The sequence below is a fragment of the Notolabrus celidotus genome, chromosome 3, assembly GCF_009762535.1.
Source record: "Notolabrus celidotus isolate fNotCel1 chromosome 3, fNotCel1.pri, whole genome shotgun sequence".
Lineage (NCBI taxonomy): Eukaryota > Metazoa > Chordata > Actinopteri > Labriformes > Labridae > Notolabrus > Notolabrus celidotus.
In genome coordinates, this window is record NC_048274.1 from 17,484,338 (window position 1) to 17,507,853 (window position 23,516).

A 23,516-nucleotide genomic window follows, 5' to 3' on the forward strand; every position below is an offset into this window, starting at 1 on the left:
GAGCTCCTCAGCCAATGAAAACCCAGAACTAAATAACACAAAGGTAGAAGAAAATGAACTGGAATTGTACACCTGAGCACGTGTTACAGAGGGGATTACCTGAAAGGGATGATTGCCCTGATGGGGAAAGTGAGATCCAGTTTGAGCCACTGTCACATACTGCAGTTTGATGTAAAGGTGAGTATAAATCGACTGTCTACAGATTGTCTACAGACTACAGTTTGTACCACTTTGACATACCATTCCTTTTATGATGTGAGTCAACAACTTTGTGAACATTCAATGTAACAACAAATCACTTGAGTACTCTTAAAACAGTGAAAAATCTTCCAAATGAATATTTATTATATTAACAGCAAGCGGGAACCTCAGGCCGTGAGAATTGAAGCCAATGCAGAAGTGTTAAAAAACTGTAGTTCCTTGATTGTCCACTTGAGGCTGGCTCTGGAAGTACCGGAGACCACATACACACAAATTCAAAAAAGCTGATCTTTACAGCAGAAATAAAAATGTTTACAGCCTGGTACAAAAGACGAGTGTAGTCTGGATAGCTCATTTCGCGATCGGCACACACTGTACAGGAGGTGAATTATTTCATAACGCGGCAAATCCAAAGATATTAAGATTACAAGTTTTCCATTATGAGAGGCACAGCTGACTTGATAGACAGGCGGGAACATTGTAGCTATTGGCAAGGAGGCTCAAAGCTTGCCTCTTTCCCTCACACTAGCATGACAGAACTTGGGTTGCATTCAGCATTCCAACGTGGTTCCCTCCGACATTTGGCCTCAAATAGTACTTCAGAAACAGATAGGTGACGTCACGGATACTACGTCCATTATTTATGCAGTCTATGGTTTTAAGGCTGTTATCACTGAAATGAAATAGCTGAATTATATATTTATTTTCTAAACTTATAGATAGTTTGATATTTTTGCCTGGGTTAAAATCCACCTCTAATCTCAAATGTTTTGGATTAGAGGTGGGAAAAGTCCTGTTACTTTGAGCCTGGAAGTCGGTCTTTTAGTGTCTGTCCGCTAACTGTTGACAGGTCCCCATGTCCACAGCAGATATATTGTAGTTTAATCACGTCTCGAGTCTCAGGACTCAGCCTGGCCCAGTAGTCTCAAGGTGAAACCCTGAGTCAAGTCTAATCTTGAGTATAAAGCAACTTTATGAGCTGAGAAATGTTAACATCAGCAGTGCAGGATGTCCAGAGTACACAGGATAGGAGATGGCTTGATATTAATGCTCAGCTCACACAAGTTTGGCTGAGGAAGATGTGCTTGGACGAGGTCAAGTTTCACATTTAATTGGCGTACTTAGATTCTGTTGTGTCAGAGATGCCAGAAAAAGTAAAGCTCATACAGGTTGACTTTAGCTTTACGCTGCTTAATCAGCTCAAATAACAAGACAAGATATATCAAACATTATTAGCCGTTTTCTGACAAAAGTAGCCTGAAACTTTTTCAAGGTATTAAAAGGTTCCTCCAGTCTACTGATGTCTGCTTTTCAACATGGTCTAAAAACTCATGAGGATTGGACAAATCACTGTATTGACTCAAGTATAAGATGGTTATTTTGTCCTTGAAATACATTTGATTAAGTGGGATCAACTTATATTCAGGGCTTAATAATTGAATACCAATATTCATTCACAACAGTAGACGGTGCCACTTACTGTATTTGAAAAGCCTTTTACCCCTCATGACAGAGGTGAGCCATCACTCACAACCACAGTGCCAAGGCACCATGAAAGACGCAGAAACAATGATCGTCCAGAACAATATGACTCGTAAGTAGGACAAGTTATTAAACATCTGAGGCAGAGTTATGGTGCTGATTTACTCATAATTATTATCAATGTAGCAGAGAATTCAAACAACTATCAAGCAGCCAAGAAACATAGAAAGTCTTAGCGGTCCCAAAAGCCACTTCCAGGAACCTGACTGGAGAGTGTGAATATGTTACTGAAAAACAGGACAAAGGTATTCCTGTTACCTGAACCGTCATCTACAAGAAAGACTGCAGAACTTTTATTTGTATTGATCTTAGTGTCATCTCTGCACAGTATTGTACCTCTTAGGTCATTGCCGACCTTGTTGTCTTCGTGCATACGAAGTATTGATATCTAAAAATGTCATCCTGTCATCTTTCAACAGTTAAACATATCACTTACAGTGAATCTCTAGATGTGGAAAATATATTTAAAAAAATTTTCATTTCTGTATCTCTATATCTGGCTCCAACCCGCTCACTGTGTTTACAGGCATTAAAAATAACTAGAGAGAAATGATTGCTGTTGGCTGCTTTTGTAGGTCATATGGAGGATGGATGTCAAACTGGATGTCATCATCTTGATGCAAAACAAATCTACCTATGGGTATAAATAAAGTAACCTGAACCTAAGCCTGAACAAGTGTTAATTTTAGTCTGTTTCATATCCAGCAAAGAACTCCTCACAGGAGCTTTAAATACTGTTACACACATGATCACATTACATGTCATTTAAATGAGACAATTAAATGAGAGGAATTGGAAAAAGGGCTTCTATTTAAAAGTTTTGAAAAACAACAACCTACCCAGTTTTATTCAGTGTGTTTCTTTTATGATCATTTAAAATTAAAGTTGTTTTCTTTATAAAAACTAGATCTGGTCCCAAAAAATTATCTTCCTAAAAATGTAGTCCTTAGAGATTGGGTTCTTTTCAAGCTGCAACCTCTGGTCTAAAAATATGAGTCCGATGCAAAAGTGTTAAAAACTGCAGTTTCTCGAGTGTCTCCTCAAGGCTGGCTCCGGAAATACCGGAAACCACATACACACAAATTCAGAAAAGCCAATCTTTACAGCAGAAATAAACATGTTTACAGCCTGGTACAAAAGACGAGTGTAGTCTGGATAGCTCATTTCGCGATCGGCACAAACTGTACGGGGGTGTGAATTTTTTCATAACGCTGCAATTCAGAAGAGGCACAGCTGACTTGATTGACAGGCGGGAACACTGTAGTTGTTGGTTAGGAGGCTCAAACTCTGCCTCTTTACGTCACAATCGCTCGCCAGCAGCAATATGGCTGCCGCCACCGATTGGCCTCAAAACAGCGCTTCAGAAACAGATGGGTGACGTCACGGATAATACATCACTATTTATACAGTCTATGGATGTCTTTTAATCAGGGTCATCTTGTTTAGGCAGTGTGTTAATCTGATGGAGAAGTTTCCTGAACTCAGCAAGTACTCAGCCAATAAGAAGTGTTTAGTCCTGTTCTCTCAGAAAGTGCTTAACCACCTAACAGGAACACTTGGAAAGGTAAAATCTAGTCTTACAGATTGCTTTCAGACCCTTTTCCTGAAGGTAGAGACACAACAGGTACCTCCTAAAGTTCCCAGTACCTGTGAGAACATTCCTGCTGTGGAGATGCAGTTCATTTTAAGTCTTGTGCACAGTTAGTAGCACTTGCACCCACATACAAAGAGCAGAGACTACAAACAGAAATCCTGATTATGTATAGGTGCTGCAGTGATTACTGAGAAATGCATCAAAGGCTCTTCAATTCCGACATAACAAAGCTGAGGGAAAGGTCATGGCCTTCTCCTGCAGTCGTCTCTGAACCCATTTAGAGACAGCAGCACGGGAGCTCCAGCCGATCAGTTTCAAGAACATTTCTTTGGTGCTTCAGATAAAGGCTTCTTACTGCTGTGTTGCCTGCTGTCAAAACGCAATGACACAGAGATGGGGAAAGAAAGAAGATGGACATTGATTTCTCAGCTCTGCTTGCTCAGAGCCCTGTGGTGCTGCACACCCACCACCAGAAGCATTTGCACTATTGTGTACCTGCACAAATTGCATTTCTGATGTGTCTGAAAATGGGAGCACATAGCTAATTCCTTCAGTCACAGCCTCTGAATTCTAAATTTAAACACCTCCCGATCTGTCCTATCATAAAACAGCATCAGTACACCCACACACGCACTGCAGGAAATCTGCCTATCAAGCCCTCCATGCCGCATTCTTCTATCTCAAACAAAGTGCAGTGTTTAAACATCACCAAAAGGTGGTGCTCTGCTACTCCTTGTCCACTTCCCCTCTGTTTGGAAAGGGCTGAGCTGAACAGAACAGGGTTGGACCAATTAAAATAAAAAACACTTAAAGAGGAAAAGCAGAGTGTTTAAATAAAAAAGAATAATCTTAATTGAGAGTAAGTGGCATAGCAAATCACTGCCCTGACAGCTAGAGATGAGACCCAGAGTGTACAAGCCGAGGGAGGTTGGAGGAACCTCTGCACCCAACTCTTTCTCTGTGCAGAATACCAATGAAGAAGGACAACACACAGGCAACCTATCAAAGCATCCTTTCATTCCCTCATCTTTCTACCAACCGCAGCACAAACAGCAAGCCTGTCAGGTGGGAGAGATAATAAAATCTGTATTTAAAAGCCCTATTTCACACCTCTGCTGTGGCTCCAGAATTTCAACTATTTACTGTCTGACTGCAAAACTTTAATTCACCACGGGGACGGTCCACAAATTTGATAGGAGCTCAGACAAGAGCGGACTCCCGCACAATTTCACAGCTGCTGTCCTGCATAATGTAAATGAAAGTGTTGATGTCACATAAACCTGCAGTACAGATTTAGTTTCACAACATTGTCTGTCATGTAAAGGGACTTACAGGAAGTGTGCAGGTAGAGGCTCAGCATCTCACCAAACAGCTGAAAATCCTTCTGTATGAGGTCCCTGTGCTGCCATTGGGATTTTCAATTTGGGATTAAACCCTCAGGTTCTGAAAGTGTTCACATATCCATCAGACCCAGCATTTGGGTATGTTAATCTTAGAACAATCGTATCATGAACTTTGGCGCAATTATTGAGCTGTTAGTCTTCCTCCGAGGAAACAAGTTACTCGATCGATATTGAAACAGCAGGCAAACTCCTCACGCCTCTCCGTTGAAATGCATTCTTAACTTTCAGGGAGTCTGCCGCAGTCACAGTTAGTCAAATTACACACAATTAGTCAAGTCACACCGATTCAAGAACTAAATTCCCTACATGGAATTTTCATGTAGAGCTGTGGGGGAGGTACAGTGATTCAAAGAAAGAATTTTGAACTGAAAAGAGAGAAGAACTTTGTACTTAAAAGAGAGGAGTCTTAGATGATAGCCTGCTGATTTACTCAGACTCCCCCTGGTTGATAACTTTCTTTTCACTCACAAACTTTACCAGCAGAGCTCTAAATCAGTTACAAACTCCTCACAGTGCCTTTAAAATAGGAATGCTGCTCTGTTTTCTGGCTGGTGGGAGCCTAAATCCAATGGCCGCTCAGGCAAACCAATAGATGATTACATATCTGTTAAAATTAGTGTAATAACTATATATACAGTATAAAAAATAAGATAAAGGTAATCCACTTGCCTCCAAGATGGAGATGTCATAAGCTGATACCACATCTCAATGTGTATTTGAACTGTGTTACCTTAGGTGGTTCATCTCTAGCATTATCAAGGATTTCCCTGAGAGCTCAATGTAAGGCCTCATGTCAACCCAACCTCATGTGTTGTACTGGCTTCCCATATAACTCAGAATAAAGTTTATATATATATTGTTTATATATATACTCTTTTGCACTGTCTACTTTGCTGCTGTGACACTTACATTTCCCCGTATATGGGACGAATAAAGGACTATCTTATCTTACCTTACCTTATCTTATCTTATCTTATAACTCTTGTGACTGTGTACAGAGCATTGCATGGATAAGCTGCTGAAGCCGTGTAGCTCCAGCAGGACTCTGAAGTCCTCTGATCAGGGTTTGCTAATTGTTCCTCGGACCAGACTCAAAAGCTGTGGACACTGGACATTTTTAAAAAGCAGCTTAGGAACCATGTATTTAGACTTGCCTGTTTGATCTGTCTTCGTCTGCTTTTAAGTGACTGTTTGTTATGAATGTCTGTGTTACTGATTCTTCTTTAAGCTTTCATTGTGAGGCACTCTGTGATCATGAAAGGTGCTTTATAACTAAACTTTACTTATTTACTTTAATCTCCTTTGAATTGTCTGAAGTTATTGCAACAGCAAATCCATTCAGCCATTTAATAAGTCTGTATTTTCTTGTTTTGTGTGCCACTTTTAGGTAGGAATTATGCATTGCTGTGTCTATTATCCACAGTCGTTTTAGCTCTCAGCTAATTTATTTTGTAAATGCATCACTACTTTTCAAGGTAACTTTGATTGAATATTTTTTTTTATTGCTGTTGCATACCACTTGTATGCAGTGTAGGAAATATGTTTTCAATTTAGCAGCATCCATAAAACGGTATACATATGTATATTTGAAAAGAACACAAGGTACTTGTGCTTTGATGAAAGGAGAAGTGCTCAGAAGAGAACCCATCCCATCCTGTTTGTTTTGCCCCCTACCGGATATTATCTCTCCTCATCCAGATCCACTGACTTGTTTTAATTGCTTCATCTGATCAGAATCAGAATCAGCTTTATTCGCCAAGTATGCTTGAACACACAAGGAATTTGACTTTGGTAAACTGTGCTCTCTTTGTACAAGGCATAAGAATAGGAATAAGGTCCTTTACTGTCTTTCGCACTCCTAATTCAGTAATGAAATAGTTGAACGTGCTATGAACCCTCTACATTCTACTTCTACTGGACAAACCCTGACTTTCCAACCCCCCTGTTCAGATTCTGCTGCCAGCTCTGCATATCTAAGCCTTTTCCTCTCATATGCCTCCTCCACATAGTCCTACCGGGGAACTGTCAAGTTCTATGTAATAAACTTTCCACTGACTGCCTGACCAGACTGTGTAAGGGCCTCAGGTTAGTGGAAACTTTCTCCTTTAGGATAACAGGTTTTCCTTCCAAATCTACTTGCATCTCCAAATCATTACCACCCTCTGGCCTGACTTGTGCCTACTTAAAAAAACAGCCTCCTTCATATTTCTCCCTCTTACAGACACTGAATGGCTGCACTCCTGTCCTGATTACCTCCTGAGCTCACCAGTCATCTCCTACACTCAAGCTTTTCAAATTGATCATGTCGCTATGTAAATCAACCTTACTACAAGCTAATCTGAACAGTCTGGCAGTATATGCCTCCATTTAATGGCCTATACAAAGGGCCCAATGGGTCTAAATCTGCCCAACGTTTGATGGTAGCACATCATAAGTTGCCCTTATCAGGAATTGTATTCGGTTCTCCTCCATACGTCACAAATCCTTACAGCTAAGCTCCCTCTTTTCTACACCTCCTGTTCTCCCAATTTAACCACTGTCTTTGCTAAGCCTGAGCCACTGCCTTTGTACACCTAATGAGTTCTTCTGGCTGATGCACCTGCTCTACTATCGGCGTCTTTCTTTCTTTAGGACCTGCTTTGTTCACACTGGCCTGCCTGAACTAAGCTCCAAGCCCCCACGGCCTAGTTGCATGTTCCCTACAATCTAAACTAACTACCAAGGGCCTGATCTACTAAGATCGAAATAACAAGCGCTAAATTGCATGTGCAAACTATAATATTGCACATGCTATAAGTGGGCGTGTTGCGGGTGATCTACTATGACTGCGTGCGCAATTGATAACAAGTGCAAAAGGGGTTTGGACCGCCCTATTTAATGAGGATTTTGCGTGTGCTACCGGATGTCACCATGGAGAGTTTGTGAGAGCAGAGTGGCCGTAATCGAAAAATTAAGTCTGAAGCCATGGAGTTGGAGGTCTTGGTGGAGGAGGCAAATAAACACATTGGTGAACTCCTGCAGAGACATCTCAGTGCTGCCAGAAGAAACGCCATTGGGGAGGCCATTTGTGAAAAGGTGAATGCTGTGAGAAAAAACAGAAGATCTGCCGTAAAAATAAAAAGAAGATGGAAAGATATCCGCAGAAGAAATAGGGAAAAACTTTCCCTTAATAAAATCTCAGTGCATTTCTAATATTGGACACATTTAATTAGTTCAAAATGAATTTGCTTCGTGTGTCTCGTTGAATATAGAATGGAAAAAAATTGAGATTTCATTATTTGAAAATTGTTTAAGTAAGTTATCCGTCATGACCGTAAAAATAATGTTTATCTCTTTTTTCTTAAATGGAGAGTCTTCATCAGATGTCTGACAATCCCTGCTGTACTCTTCAAATCAGCTCAGAGCAGAAAACACCTCAGCAGAGCCCCGCAGGCATCCAGATTGTTATGATGACATTGATCGGGAGTTGCTGCAGCTAAAAAGAAATCAGACGGATGGGTTGCAGGCCATTGTACATGAGGGGAGAGCTGTGGCCAATGTGGTGCGGGCGCTCCGCCGGGAAACTCGAACCATCGTTGCGCACACGAGGCAGCTGGTCAGTGCTGTGTCTGGGCTGGCAGTGGCGTCAATCCCCTGGCAACAGTCGGAAGGTCATTCAGTGGCAGTCCTTCAACTGATCCGCTAGCAAATGAAATGGAGGAGATGAACGTTCATTACACACGGGTGGACACTGGGAGATGCCGGCGCTAACTGCGATGGTTCGCTGGAATGATCCAGATGCAAGAAAATGCAGTGTTGCAAGGAGTTTCTCCATAGGAGATATGGCATGACTCCTTTTTGTGACTGGCTCCAAATCAACCCTTAATTAGGTCATCCAGCAGCTCAAAAATGTTATTGCTGGATAGACGATATGCCTCTACTATTTTTATTTCTGACAGTCCAAATATGTTGACAAGCGCATGGAGGATTCTTACTCTCTGTTGTCTGTCATTGCACCTATGCCTCCTTCTCGCCAGTGACCGCAGCCGCACCTTTCAAATGTGCTAAATATAGACGTAAAAACACTGCCCGCTATCTCCTTCAGGTTTGATAAATCACATTGCGTGTGCTAAATGATTACATTTGCATCTCCTCCTCCCAGTATTTTGCGTGTTCTGATAATCTGCATATATTCTGCATATTCATGAAGGCAAACACCCTACATAGATTGCGTGGGCTATTTTGCTCATTTGACAGACGCAATCCTCAGTGCACCCGATTAGTACATCAGCTTTTTGTGCGCTATCAAGTATCATGTTTTTATACACACAAACCTTTAGTAGATCAGACCCCAAGACTTTGCACCCAATAGCAAGATTTCTGTCCTAACCTTTGTACACTTGAACTCCTTCTTTAAACTAGACATTAGTAACTGGAGTTTGCCCTTCGAATGCTATACCAGCAAGACACAGAGGAAGTCCTGTGTCTTTTTTTATTAACCAACTCTAGCCTTTCCATTTATTATTCTATGTAGGAGAATTGCATTTTTCTGTAAACTGTTATTAGTTGTGTTGTCAAAAATGATTCCCCTAACCTGCTGTAAACAACCCAGCCCCCCTGGCTTCCCCCAATTACAATCCCTTGGTGCTGCTGCTGCCCTACAAATGTACAAATGATGGGACTACTTTCTCTGCTTAATTTGTGTAGAGACAACTGCTAAAGCTTGATTCTGTTAATTTTAAGAGTGTGGGAGAGCTGCAGTCGGCCTGCACAGTCCCACCCTTCTCTTATCTTTGCATTTGTGTGTAAAAGTTATCAAGACCAAAAGGCACAGTTCACTAAAAAAGCAGAATATGATTCAGGAGGGGTAACAGAAGAAAAAGATTTCTCTTTAAAGCTTTTAAGACCTGCAGCCTTCTTTTCAAATCTGGTCTCCATGATCTCCTTCAGATGACTCCAGGTGTGGCTTTTAAAGGCAACGTGAGGAAAATAAGAGTCTCAAAAAAACAATATGTTGTCTACATCGGCTCTCAGATGTGAAAGCAAGACATAGGCGTTTAAAAGGAGGCTATTTTTGGGTAGAGCTGTGATTTGCGAGGGGATAAGCTTCAGGGTGTATGGGTGGGAGTAATACATTGCAAAATGTAATTGCCACTCTCCCATCATCAGGCAGCTGTTGTCAACACAATCAAACGGCTGCGAGGGGCGAGGTGAGTTGAGCAAATGCAGCCTGCAGCAGCAGAGATGGTGGTGACTCCGAGATAACAGATTCTGTCGAGGAAGAAACGTCTGTCTGAGCTTTTAGATTTAATATTCAGCACAGCGCACGCTCTGACTCACAACTGCACATCCATCTGAGAGGCTGAGCACTGCGCTGCACAAAGAGGTGAGAGAGAGAGGAGAGGAGGAAAAGTTGCAGGTATGACAGTTCAAAGGCAGATGATGGACCTGGAGGGTAAAGTTGTTTGGACATAATGGGGGCGGGACAGGACAGAGGCCCAGAGGGGAGAGCGGGGTTAGAGAAGCGGATGAGACAGATTCAAAAGAGGATGGACAAAAGGTAGAAAGGGCTCCCCAGATCCCAGAGTGATGACAAGATGGAAAAAATTGTTTGTTTGTAGAAGGTGGCATGGAGAATAGACGCTGCATCGCAGACATGACAGACGAGGAACAGAGGCTAGAGCAGGGACCAGGGTTTGATTGACAGGTATGACAAAGGAGAGAGAGAAGACTTCAAACAGTACGCATGCAGATGAGGGACAGCATCTAGAGGAGAGAGCAGGCTTTGAGTGACGGACATGATGGAAGTGAGACAGGAGTTGGAGGGGAGGTGGTGGTGTCATGGATATGACAGAACAAATGGTGTAATCTGATGAAGATGAAAGGAACAGAGGGGACGGGATGGAGTTTGCAGCAAGGGCTGGATTTGTTTCTCACAAAATGTTATACAGACTTTATTAAACCAGTGTGTTAATCCCTGCATTGGCCCAAATATATGACGACCCCGATTATAAGACAACCCGTAACACCACTTTTTTTAGACCACTTTTTAGAAAAATACTTTTAGAATATAGAAAAAACATCTTTAATTGAAAATAATAATCAAACAAACACTCTGAATCAAACAAGGTGGGTTGTTGTTTTTCACATCTTTAAATCAAACCATGATTTCAACACCTTTTAAAACTAAATCGTCACATTCAAATGGAATAAAATGGGATAATGTTTGCAAATGAAGCACTTATGGTACTAATATTTTAATATCATAGAAATTAAAATAACCTGCAGTCTGTCAGTTGGATGACAGCTCTGTTAATGGACGTACGTTTGTCCTGTTTTTCGGTAACATACTCAAACACTCTCCCGTCAATCTCTGGCTGCTTTGAGAACCAGGATAAGATTATCTCTGACTGAAAGCATTTTTAAGTCTTTATGTGCTTGTCATTTTTGGACATTACCCTCTGTGACACCACATTCTTTGGCGTTTTATCTCTGCTGTACTGATATCTGTTATCTTAACATCAGCATCATAACTCCGTCTCAGTTGATGGATAACTTGGACTACTTTTAACCTTCTTATGTTCAGCACGATCACTGTATCGCTCCATCTTTCATCCCCCTTGTGCTGTAGTTTTGAGTGACAGCTGCCCTCAGTCATGAGGGTTACACTCATTTCACAGATAAGTGGCGGCTGCTTTGATCAAATTTGGGCATCTAATTATTAAGCTCTGGATTTTTAGCAACGACTTTTTACAGATGCAAGAAAATAAAAAACACAAAAACAATCACATTGGGACGTTATTCTGATAAATGTAGGTTATGGGTACTTTACTCTGTTTTTTTTTTAAGATGTCATACATACATAAATGAATGAATGAATGAATAAACAAACACATAAATAAATATCCCCACAGAGCAGATTTTGTTCATTTTTTGTCTTTTGCAAGAAGACAGGACCAACTGAAGACAACTTTGTGCTATATAAAGTCAAAGCATGTCTTGATTACCCTGATGTACTAACCGGGTGCACCAAGGATTGCGTCTGTCAGATGAGCAATATAGCACTCGCTATCCATTTAGCGTGTTTGCCTTCATGAATATGCAGAATACATGCAGATTATCAGACCGCGCAAAATACTGGGAGGAGGAGATGCAAATGTAATCATTTAGCACACGCAATGTGATTTATCAAACCTGAAGCAGATAGCGGGCAGGGTTTTTGCGTCTTTATTTAGCACGTTTGAAAGGCAGGTGCAAACTGGCACAGCGCTACGCACACATGGCTGCGGTCACTGTAAAGCTCATCATAACATCGCTTTACAACATGCCCGCAACAGCGGGGCTTACAAGCACGACTACATGTTTTACACACAGTTATGTCATTTTGAAGTCAATCAAACGGACATGAAGTCTAACAAACCAAGAGAACAATAAATAAATAAATAAATAAATAAATAAAACACAAATTCATAACAGTTCAGCACCACGGATAGCGACCGCATCATTTTGACACCCACTTTAACTTTCTCAACTAATGAGAGCACAGCAGGTCAATATTACAGCAGGTGTCCAATATTACAGATTTTATTAAAGGAAAGTTTTTCCTTTTTTCTTCTGCGGATATCTTCTTTTTATTTCATTGGCAGATCTTCTGTTTTTTCTCACAGCATTCACCTTTTCACATGCCTCCCAAAAACACTGAGATGTCTATGCTGGAGTTTACCGATGTGTTTATTTGCGTCCTCCACTAAAACCTCCAACTCCATGGCTTCGCACTTCATTTTTCTTTTACGGCCACTCTGCTCTCCAAAACTATCAATGGGGACAGCCGATTTAGCACATGCAAAATCCTCATTTAAGGGCGGTCCGTTCCAATTTTGCACTTGTTATCATTTGTGACGCAATCATAGTAGATCACCCGCAACACGCCCAGAAATAGCACGTGCAATGTTTTAGTTTGCACATGCAACATAGCGCTCGTTATTTGAGATCTTAGTAGATCTTAGTTAAATTAAGACTTCAGCTCATTCAATATCAGTCACGTATTTTCAAAGATCTAAAGATCTGTTTCTGACTTTGAGCTCAGTTTGCTTGGATTGCTTTTTAAAGTACTGATCACATTCTCCTCCATCTGCAGAATACAGTTCTTATATATCCTCTTTGGATGCTCCTAAATACGAGCAACCCATCAGCATATTTTCACCTCAGAGGATTCAAATGCAGGTGAGAAGTAGTTTTAGATGTAACCGTGGAATTGATTTCAGATGAACCTTTCTTAACATCACATTAACATCTAGGATATCTTTTATCACATGGCACTGTCTGAAAACAAAATTGGACACTGCTCAGCTTCATGGATCTCCAATTTGCCAAAGTGACACTCTGACAACTCCACTATTACCTAGATCAATCAACATGAACAATCACTTTGACTCTTTGTGATTGATGGCACAATCAGGAGGAAAATCTTAGGAGCAGGAAATCCTGGAGTGACAAGTAGATGCACTATCTGAGCCCACTTCTGCTGGGACATCGATAGCTACAGTAAAATGCAATCAGTGAGGTTCAATTGAGCATTGGTGAAAGCCCTCCCCAGACCAGTAATTGTCCAATCATAGTGACCAAAGTTAAGCATAGCAGGTCTGCACAGCTCTGTATTTCTCCACACGGTGTGTACGAGGCTGAAATAAGAATGATTTACAACATGACAAAGCTTTAATAAAATGAAAGCAAAAGTAAGACTGGATCAAAATGTGTTTTTGTCTACTTTACTGTAAGCTGCCAGCGTTGCCTGACTTATTAGCTACTTAATGTAGTAGAACAAACTCACAACAAGAGTATACATAACTTTCAATGTGTAATACAACTGTAAACATATAGTCACAGGATATATTTCAAAAAGCTCCTCTCAAGACTGAAACATCCACTGTAGGCTTCGTGCTTATAGTCATGCAGAGGCCACAGTTATTTTATAGCCCAGTTTAATAATGATAAGAGTAATGATAAACTTATTTTCATGTCAAGAAATGCTACTAAAAGTGCTCAACCATAAAAAATGAGAGTGAGATAGTATTGTGCTTCTTTTTAAAAGGATTTAGTTCTCAAATACTTCAACTTTTAACAATACAGTCTGATACAAATGTATTCTTTCCAAAACAAACTATTTAACTACTAAGAGCTACCTCCTAATGAGAGATTTTTTCCCCTTTATTTCCATGTGGCTGTTAAATCAAATCAGCAGAAAAAACACAAGACTAATGACATTTAATTACACAGCTTTCAGTCTTTTCAAGGCCCTGGATGACCTCAGCCCCTGCATTAAAGTAAATAAATACAAGTTCAAGATCATTTTAGGGATCTCAAAGTTTCACTGAAGCTGCAAAGATTCAGCTACATTCAGTTATTTACTAACGCATGTAAGAACAAGAGGGTTAGCAAAGTCTACCTGCTAAAGTTGATATTTCTTTACAGTGGGGAAGTTATTGGTTTTTAGCTTAACAAAGAGAGACTGCTTCTGTCTCCTTGTGTTTTTAATGACTTCATATCATTGTTAACTGCATGTGGACCACGCATATAGGGAAAGCTAAGCATAGCAACTTTACCTACAAGGTCAGGGTCCTGTAAAGGCGGTGGCTGGCTATCTCTGGCTATCTACAGGTTCTACATAAATATATGTAGACTCTACTCTACTCTACTCCTCTACTGTACTGGATTTTCAGTTTAGGTAGTTTCCTGATTTTTGTTTGTTGCATGCTTGTAGTTATATTGTATTGACCAGTCACAGATCAGTATGCTTTGGCATATGCAAGAACTGTTTCTGTGGAGAACTAAAGCAGGCAGGATACAATCCACTTTAATACTATCCCAGCTCCTTCTGTGGTAATCTGATGATAATTTATCTATCTCTGTAGATCTTTTCATGCAAGTGCAGCTAACAATCTGTTCTAGGTCACACAGTTTAAGCAACGAACCTGCTTGATACTGAATCAGAAAAGCCAATCAGTATCTAAATTCTCTGACTTAGAAAGCAACAGAGTTAGCGATCCTCTGACCTCCATTTAACAAACACACATTTTAAGAGTTGTTCTCTTTTTCTCTATATGACAAAGTTAAAATTTTTTGGTGTTTGTGCCAATTAAAATTCAGCCAGGGTGAGACAAAACTAAGACAAAAACCTTATTACCCATCTGTCAACTTGATACACAAACAAGCCGACACTAAATGTTGATCTAAGCTGCAGCTGCAAGAAGAATGGTGTGAAGTGTATCTCAGCATGAAAAAGTTATACAGGCAGTGCATGCAAGAACCCTATCCATGATGATATAGAGTCTGGAAAAGACCAAGACTCTTGAGATATTTGACTGTGTTTTTTTTTGACAGTAATGTTTTGTAAATAGTATTTGAGATATTGAAATAAACAAATTGAGCTACTTTTGAATGTATGTGTAGAAGTGGGCTTGGCCATTTTTTCGCCAAGGAGTGTTTTTTGTGCAAAATAAATGTTTGCAATGAATTCAGAATCCAAAATAAACCCTACTTTGACCCCTCACAAGCTGCTGAAGGCAGAATTAAACAATTTTTTCACCAAGGTTCCAGTTACCTAAACCTTTAACAGCTGTCACAGATTTTGCTACAGGATTCTAGATTAAATATTTCAATATGTGTTATTATACCTTTATGAACACATTGGGGAATACATTTTTTGGTAAAGAATTTATTCAGAGATTTTCCCAATTTTCCCTATTTAATTAGCATTTCCTATAAAAAAAACAGCCATAAACAACGTAGTGCAGAGAAAAGAAGGTCATGACTGAAGGGTATCCCAACAGCTGACTACAACAGGGAAACAGGAAAGTTGGCCTGGCTTATGAATTATCAACGTGTGCATGTGTTACCTTGACCAGTTCCTTTTGAGGCCAGATCTGGATAGGCTCCACCTGCTGGGGTGTCTGGGTCTGGATGCCATAAGTGTTCAGAAACACCTGCAGTCTGCACACAAACACAGATTCAAAAGTTATACACATAATACTAGACATTTAAGATTTAACTGTTAACCTGCAGTGCTGCCCTTTAGAAGTTGACAAATGCCTATTCTAATGCCTGCTGTAATATACACTTTATTTGTTTGTGACATTTCTTAAAAGACAGAGTAGATTCACTGTTATCCCCTCATAAATCTGCTGTGAAGCTGTTGACCTTTAAACAAATCTGATCAGATTTACCTTTTAAATCTGCAGTCGATGGATCTTGAAGCTACAGCTTAGTCATCGGAGCAATTGTAAATCTGCTGACCTTCCGTTCACCAAATATAAAACTCATGTAAATCAAGACTATTGTTATTCTTTATCTATTATGAAGCTGTAGCTGTTATTGGACTGTAGTGTGTGGTGAACACTGTGTGTGTTATGGTGACAAAGATGATACATAGTCCTGTCAGGGAACTTGCCAGCAGCAATGATTGAAGCTACAGGTTAACAAGTAACACAAAGTCGTTTGACCCGGCTTGACACACACGAACACACTCTCTTACATATGAATATATGCACACACACATACTGAAAGGATCCCACACAAACAATAAGAGGAGTGACAGCCAATGGCCGGGGTCATGCTGAGCTCCTGCTTTATGAGCTCACGACATTTTAGAAGTGAGAGAGGGACAGAAAATAACAGCATTTATGACCTGAAACCCATTAAGAGACCCACAAACACACACACACACATACATTACCTCTGGCTCTCTGCTATCAGGGCCACATGAATCACAACATCATTCTCAATGGGGCCCTGTGAGGGAGAGAGAAAACAGAAACATTGAAGTGAAACACAGATCATCTGCTTCATGTCACATCAGTGGTTTTGTTACGTGTGTTTCTACGTTTATTCTCATGCAACACTGTACATCCTGTATCAATGCACTGTGCGTATCTGTACATTAAAGCCTCTGTCTACCTTATTGTAATGTATGTTTATATACTTTAATTATTCACATAGTGTTTTCCATTGCATTTAACTAGATGCATTTAAGAAACACTGTATAGATTTCACTATGTAATCATAATCATAATATCTATAATGAATTCAAGGTGCACGGTGTTGTAGTGGATAACACTGTTGCTCCACAACAAGAAGGTTCCTGGTTTGACTTGTTTGGCAGGAGCAAGCAGCTATATGGGGAGTAGAAAAATAATTGTGCTTAAAGCTGCAGTTTTTCTAATGTCCATTTGAGGCTGACTGCAAAAGTCAAGGAAACCCCTCTGTACAGCCTTGTTGACAGGCCCATTTTTACAGCAAAATTGAACATGTTTACAGCCTGGCTCAAAAAGGAGTTTTTGGTTTGGCGCTCATTTATTTTTTCATACAAGCTGTACCATACGTTTAACTGTTAGACAGACCCCTACATTTAGATTTAATCGAGGCGAAGAGTCATACATTTGTGTAATTAGGAGCCAGAACGAGTTGACAGACCAGCAGGGCTGTTATCCAGGAGGTTATAGATCTGCCTCGAGTCAACCTCTTTGCCTGTACTTAGGTTGATCAAAAGTTAAGTTACGGCTGGGATCAGCTCAACAACCCTGATAGATGATGAATCAAGCCACAAGTGTTCACGCCCGAGTACAAGTCTGAATCGAGTCTCCATCACTTTTTGAGTTTGTCCCTGTCTTTTCCAGGATGTTATTTTTAATTTTCTTCGGAAGTCTTGGCCTAAGTATAGGACTCTTGTCTTGGTCTGACTCAGACTTGACAATTATATTGTTATAAAAATGACCTTTAATCACAACAATTTTTATTATGCCTTCCTTCAGTCTTACTTAATGTCAATCAAAGTAAAACTCTGAATGAGCGACAAATTTTTAGTGAAAATGTGGGCGCAATGGACCATCAGGAAAGGAGCTGGAAACCAGCAAATGCTATGATGTAGCCTCTGTATACAGGGCACGCACTTAAACTGCTAGGCCAAGTGGTGCCTTATTACTTTCCTGATTAATTCTTCCATTAGTGAGGGCGGAAAAAAAGCTGAACAACGTTCTGCAATCATTTAAGGTTTTTATTGGGAGACAAATCCTACATTAAGGGGGAGTTGCAGCCTCTCAAATTTGTGGATTTGCAGCTTTATTCGTTTTTATTTTATCCTAATACCCTCAGGACAAGGGGCGTGACTAATGCACAGGAAAAGTTTGAAGGAAATGAATGGCAGGAATTTAGTATTAATCTTGCATGTTATACTCATGTGGAAATAAAAAAAGAGATATAACCAAAAATTAAGCAATTCTTTTTTTTTTTGCTTTGTATGATGATTTTCACTCCATCCATGCAGCATCCTGATGGACGTTCTGTGTTGTTAGACATCATTTTAGTAGTTACAAACCGTACTAAGCCCATAAAGAGGAGCAAAGCAAAGCTAAAATTAAAAAAAAACATTCATTCATGCACTGTATGCCACACAAATAGATTGGTCCTCTCAGCATTCGTCTCTTCTTTTGTTTTCATATGTACTGTTTGAGAGGAAGCCCATCATGGCAGCACTTAAACAAGCCTGGCTCTATACTGACATTCACAATTGACCAGAACAGAGAAATACATCACTCATGGCGGGTGAGAGACAACATGAAAGACAAGAAGGAAATAGAGAGGAAAAGGGAGAGGAGAGCTTTTCTCTGCAGTAATCTCAGGCTTTGTGGGCTGGTGAACATTCAAGGGAAAACAGAGAAGAGACATCACAGTTTTTCAGCTCGTAGCGGAGCACCTGAATTCATCACATGGAATAAATCAAACACAAACAAGTCCAGGGTGTGGGACAAGTGAAATTTTACATCTTCTCTAAAAAAAGGTGGTATCTGACTCTTTTATTATGAGAGTAGATGGACACTTTCATTTGAATATCTATCTGTTCCTTTAGTTTTACAGGGCTGTAAATGTAACTAAAAGGAGTGTTTATCTGTCAGTCACTTTTAGTGTGTTTGGCCAGGGATGCTGGAAACCATGAAGAACTGGCTGCATTTAGAGAAAGTGCATCTATTTAATGACATAAAATGTGCAGTGATGATAAAGAGATATGGCCAATGACCAGCTCATCATGCCGCAGTTTACAAAAATACAGAGCAGAGACAAGCTGATACATGCAGAAATAATGCACATTCATCAAAGCTGATCACGTGACCGGGGGACAACATTACACTGCACGGTTTACACATTTTACTGACAAAATAAGTCACAAATTGAGTCTCTATTAATTGTTGTCAGGCATGTTCTGATTTATTTTGTAGTCTTATTAGTATCCTCCACTAATTTTTTAGCTGTAGACAGGAAAACAGTCCATGGAGAGTGAAAGAGGCAAAACTCAAATCCTAGTTATCAATCCCGTAACCTGTCTGCAGCCATCTCAAGAGGATTAAGCTTCAATTAATATCATAAAATGTACTATGAGGGGTTTGAACTAATTTACCCTTAGACTGATGACTCTTGTAAGCTCACATGTGTAAGCTAACTTACAGCTATGGATCAAAGTTTACAAAGTTTTGTCGTTGTTACGTTATAGTAAAAAATTTGACATAGCTACAAATCAACACATTACCTCATCACTCTGCATCATGGTAAAAGTTATCTTGAACAAAGAAAAGTAGTTTTAAAAAGAATATCTGTATCCCATCGAAATGCATGCTTTGGTAAGATCCACATCTTTACAACAGTGGGTGGTGGTGCTCGTGGGAAGTGTAGTCTTCATAGTGGAAAGACTACTAATTTTGTCCATGGGGTCACCAGAATCATCACAACATGAAAGCTCCTCACTGTGCCTTTGAATCTGTAATTCATATATTTAAATAGATATATGCAAGTGCAGCTAACAAACTGCTGTTACAGGTCATTCTGCATGCTTCACAAGTGGATAGTTGGACTGAAAACAAGGGCTTTGTACAGAGAAATAAGTCCTTTACCTCTGACCTCTGGCTACAACACAAGCTTCCAAATGTTTTTTATCACTCCCTGAGGAGGTGTGATCATCAGATGTTTGCAGATGGGTTCTGAGATTGGAAAATATTATCAAGCAAAAAAATAATAAGATTGATAAAAATAAAGTTTCATACAACCATGCTCTTTCTATCCCCCATCCATTATCACAATCACTAAAGAGTCCTGTGACAGATCACATACATGTGCAATACTTTGATTTGTGGTGAAATACCTCAATAACCATGTGCAATATTGTAATTAATCCCATCACATATTTCATTATTATATTCATCTACTACATGTGCACTCTAGCTTAGACTAATTGAACTTATTCCATGTCTTTAAAAACACTTCTTTACCTTTCCTATTACAGATAGTATTTTTACTCTTATTTAGAATTTTTGGATTTGTGTTTAGGTTGAGATATTTATTGTCCTTACTGTCTTGTTGTGTCCCTAATGTCTTTTTGTTAAGTACCAGTGCTCCAATCACCACATCAAATTCCTTGTGTGTGCTCATTTGGCAATAAAGCTTTCTTGAATCTTGAATTAGAATTTTCTCTCTTTGGGGAGTGAACTGTTAATGTAAAATCAATCAATTTAACTTCAAATTTAAGAAAAAACATTTAGACTACAAGAGGATACAATATAACAAGTTCATTTTGAAGGTAAAAAAGGTTATATTTGCAGGTTATCAACATATCACACAGTATATCAACTGACACTTAATGTCAGGGGGAGCTGCAGCACCTTCAGCACCATACTTTCCATGTCTGTTTGTGTTACTGTATTTATCTATTAGTACTCAAACTTATGTGTTTCATTATCTCCATGGCTATATTTATACAAATGTAAATGTCACTCTATACCCCTGCTTCATTCTTCTTCTTCTGTGGTAGATGTAAAGCCGCCCTTTTATATGCACGTCATTTTTCCACGTGTGTTAAGCAGAGACGATCATCTCCACTGCGCTCTGTGACGCTCTATTCAGGGCCATTTAAGAAGCAGGCAGCAGCGTGTGACTCACTGGAGCGGGGGCCTTTCATCTCAGTCTCATTGTGAGGATGCACACACACGCTTAATGATGCACACCTGCAGAACACGCATTTTCATTTTCACAAGAGTAGACACATGAGTGGCAATACAGGTGTGCAAACACACTCAGATGTAGTCAGTCAGAAAAAAAAAGACAGAAAAAAAGAGAGTCAGTGAACACTACATACAAATGAGCAGGACTGTGGCGCTCACACACGCACTCATGTAGGAAGCTGGGAGCCATTTTGTTTGGTCGATAAGAGCAGGTTTTAGCCAACAACCTCGTTATCATCAATCAGGGGAGAGAAAGAGAGAGGGAGAGAGAGAGAGAGAGAGAGAGAGAGAGAGAGCAAAGGGGGAGAAAAGGGGGAGAAAAGGGTGGCTCAGGAAAAAAAACAGACGGCGGAGCACAAATCTCTCCTGATAAATGGAGAGGCAATGGCTTCTAAAATGCTGCAATGCAACTCTCTCATTAGCGCTGGTCTCTGAGCAGACAAAGGACTCATTTGGAGAAGGAGACGATATGAAAATGCATAAAGGAGACACTGGAGAAATGAACTCCCTTACTGCAGCTGAACCTCAGTGCCTGTGAAAGTGCAAAGAGGACAATGAGATGAGTCTTCAAATGTTTCTTTGAGCGGTCTTTTCAGAGGCTCACGACAAACATTACTGAAGTGTGACTGAAATGTTGTCAAGTCTGAGAGAGAAGGTGAGAAGGAGAGACATATCTTTTCAACAAATGAGCTCTGCTGCAGACTGCTAAGAGGTGGTTAACAAATGATATTGGACTCTGGTTGTGCCAGACTGTGCAGCCAACAGCTCAGGCCAAATCTAACAGATTAAAGATCTCTGTAGCACTCTCTGGAATTGGATTTCAGACTAATTAATGGAAAGAATCAAACTTGTAGAACAAATGATTTGCACCCGTGCAGGTGATTAAAATTCTGGACCTTTAACTGAGCATTGTGATGCAAAGCACATACAAAAAATGGAGTAAAATGTTCTAATAAGGAGCCAGATTGAATAAAAACAGACATGATGTTCAAACTCTGGATTAAAGATTTAGATATGCCTATGAATAACATATCCCCTGACTGTATAACTTCATTCAGCAGAAACAGTGTACAAAAGCCTGCTCGACTACTCTTACCATGCCTTCTCCACCTACACATTGAACCTACACACTAACCTATGAACTCTACAAGTTCAATCAGCTCCTCTTGGGTTTACAGAGGAAATTGCTAACTGCAGAGGAAGAAGAATAAGTGGGCTTAGCAAAGATGGGTAAGCCACAAAACTGAATTGCATCACTCCAACATGAAATAAGTCCTGGAATGCACTCGACACTACGGATTGAAGTCCAACCGTTTGTAACCAGGAGGGAGCTTTTCTGTTAGGGGACACAGGGGATTCAGCTGCAGATAAAGCTCCAGGGCAGCAGGTTATTGATCGTATCAAGGATACAAGGTTACTGTGATGTGGCTGAGCAGAAAATCTAAATGTGTTGTCTTTAAGTCCATAAAAAACAACATCACTGCTGGTGCCTTTCACCTAAAAACTTGGAAAAAGTATCATTCAGGGGAAAGATGTAGAATGTTTGTCAAATCTGGCATGCAGAAAGATATGTATTCAAAATCAAAATCAAAACGGATTAAAGCTTCTCTAAGGAGTTTTAGCTGGCTATGAAACCGACTACTGAAATGAATACTGATGTCCCTATAAGACTCCGAAAAACAAACACGACCCTCAGTAATAAGATTCACTTTTTTACCTATTGATAATGTCAGAGGTCTTTGCTGAGAGGTACTTTTGACTGTCAAAGACAGTAAAATAAAGCAGGATGAAATTTTTCATTAAACACTACCTAAAAATTCACAGGCCAAAATCAGCAAAGAGATAAGATATACCGCTTTTGTCCATCTCTTTTTTCTCAGTTATACCTAAATAATGGCATCAATATAGTCAAAAATATCTTGGCTTTATAAAGGTCATAAAAATGTATTCTATACAGGAAATTAAGGTAGAAGGGATCTACTTTAAATTATAATTTACATACATAAATAAAGTAATCATAATAATCAGTTTCCACTGAGTCTTGATGTACCCTAACATACTGTATTTGGTTACAGGGTTAAAGCCTGTACACAATAATCTTGTTTACATTAAAAACAGTTTAAAGAGGAGGAAAAAAGAGGCATTTCAATATTAAAGTGATAAACATAAAGCCTATGTGAGTTTTGACTAAGTTCTTTTAGAAGTCGATTAGGGTGTGCTTTCAGGTGTAACACAGGTTTCAGGGTCATTCGGCTGATCACAAAACAATCTTATTTTCATTCCAAACGGGTGTTTAATCTACACACAGACGCCAAAACAACTGCAGGGGGAGAGGGACAGAGAAGGAGGCAGAGAATGAGAGATTTACCAGAAGAATTATCGTCCATAACCTGATGCTGTTATCTGTTGACACGCTGAAATGAAAATCAAGCCGTCCTGAAGCCGTCATGCAGCCAACAAGAACCCAGTGTGAAAAAGGAGTTTGCCAGCAGCATTTGTGATATTTGTGGAAGGTATTCAACACCTGAACCATGAAACAAACCAAAAACAGGCATTTTACCCTTTATTTTGCAGTGCTAACAAAACAGATTTAGAGCCCCATCGTACACCCAAAGGCGTCTTGGCTTGCGGCACAATTGTCATTGTCATTTTGACCCCCAGCACCCATGTTGTGGAAAGAGATAGTGAAGCTGCACTCCAATTTGTGAGATAGTGAGATTGTAAGAGTTCACAACGTACAGATTATGCACAGCTTCA

General features: G+C 39.9%; 1 protein-coding gene across 1 annotated transcript in view; it reads right to left on the reverse strand.

Annotated features, from left to right (window-relative positions):
• phkb (phosphorylase kinase, beta) overlaps positions 1 to 23,516 on the reverse strand; it is a 168,133-nt gene that overhangs the window by 29,021 nt on the left and 115,596 nt on the right. Inside the window, exons 16-17 of the mRNA XM_034680805.1 lie at positions 16,451 to 16,506; positions 15,615 to 15,708 (exon numbers count right to left, since the gene is read on the reverse strand). Of these exons, the coding sequence (XP_034536696.1) occupies positions 15,615 to 15,708; positions 16,451 to 16,506 (150 nt within the window). The remainder of the gene's footprint in view (positions 1 to 15,614; positions 15,709 to 16,450; positions 16,507 to 23,516) is intronic.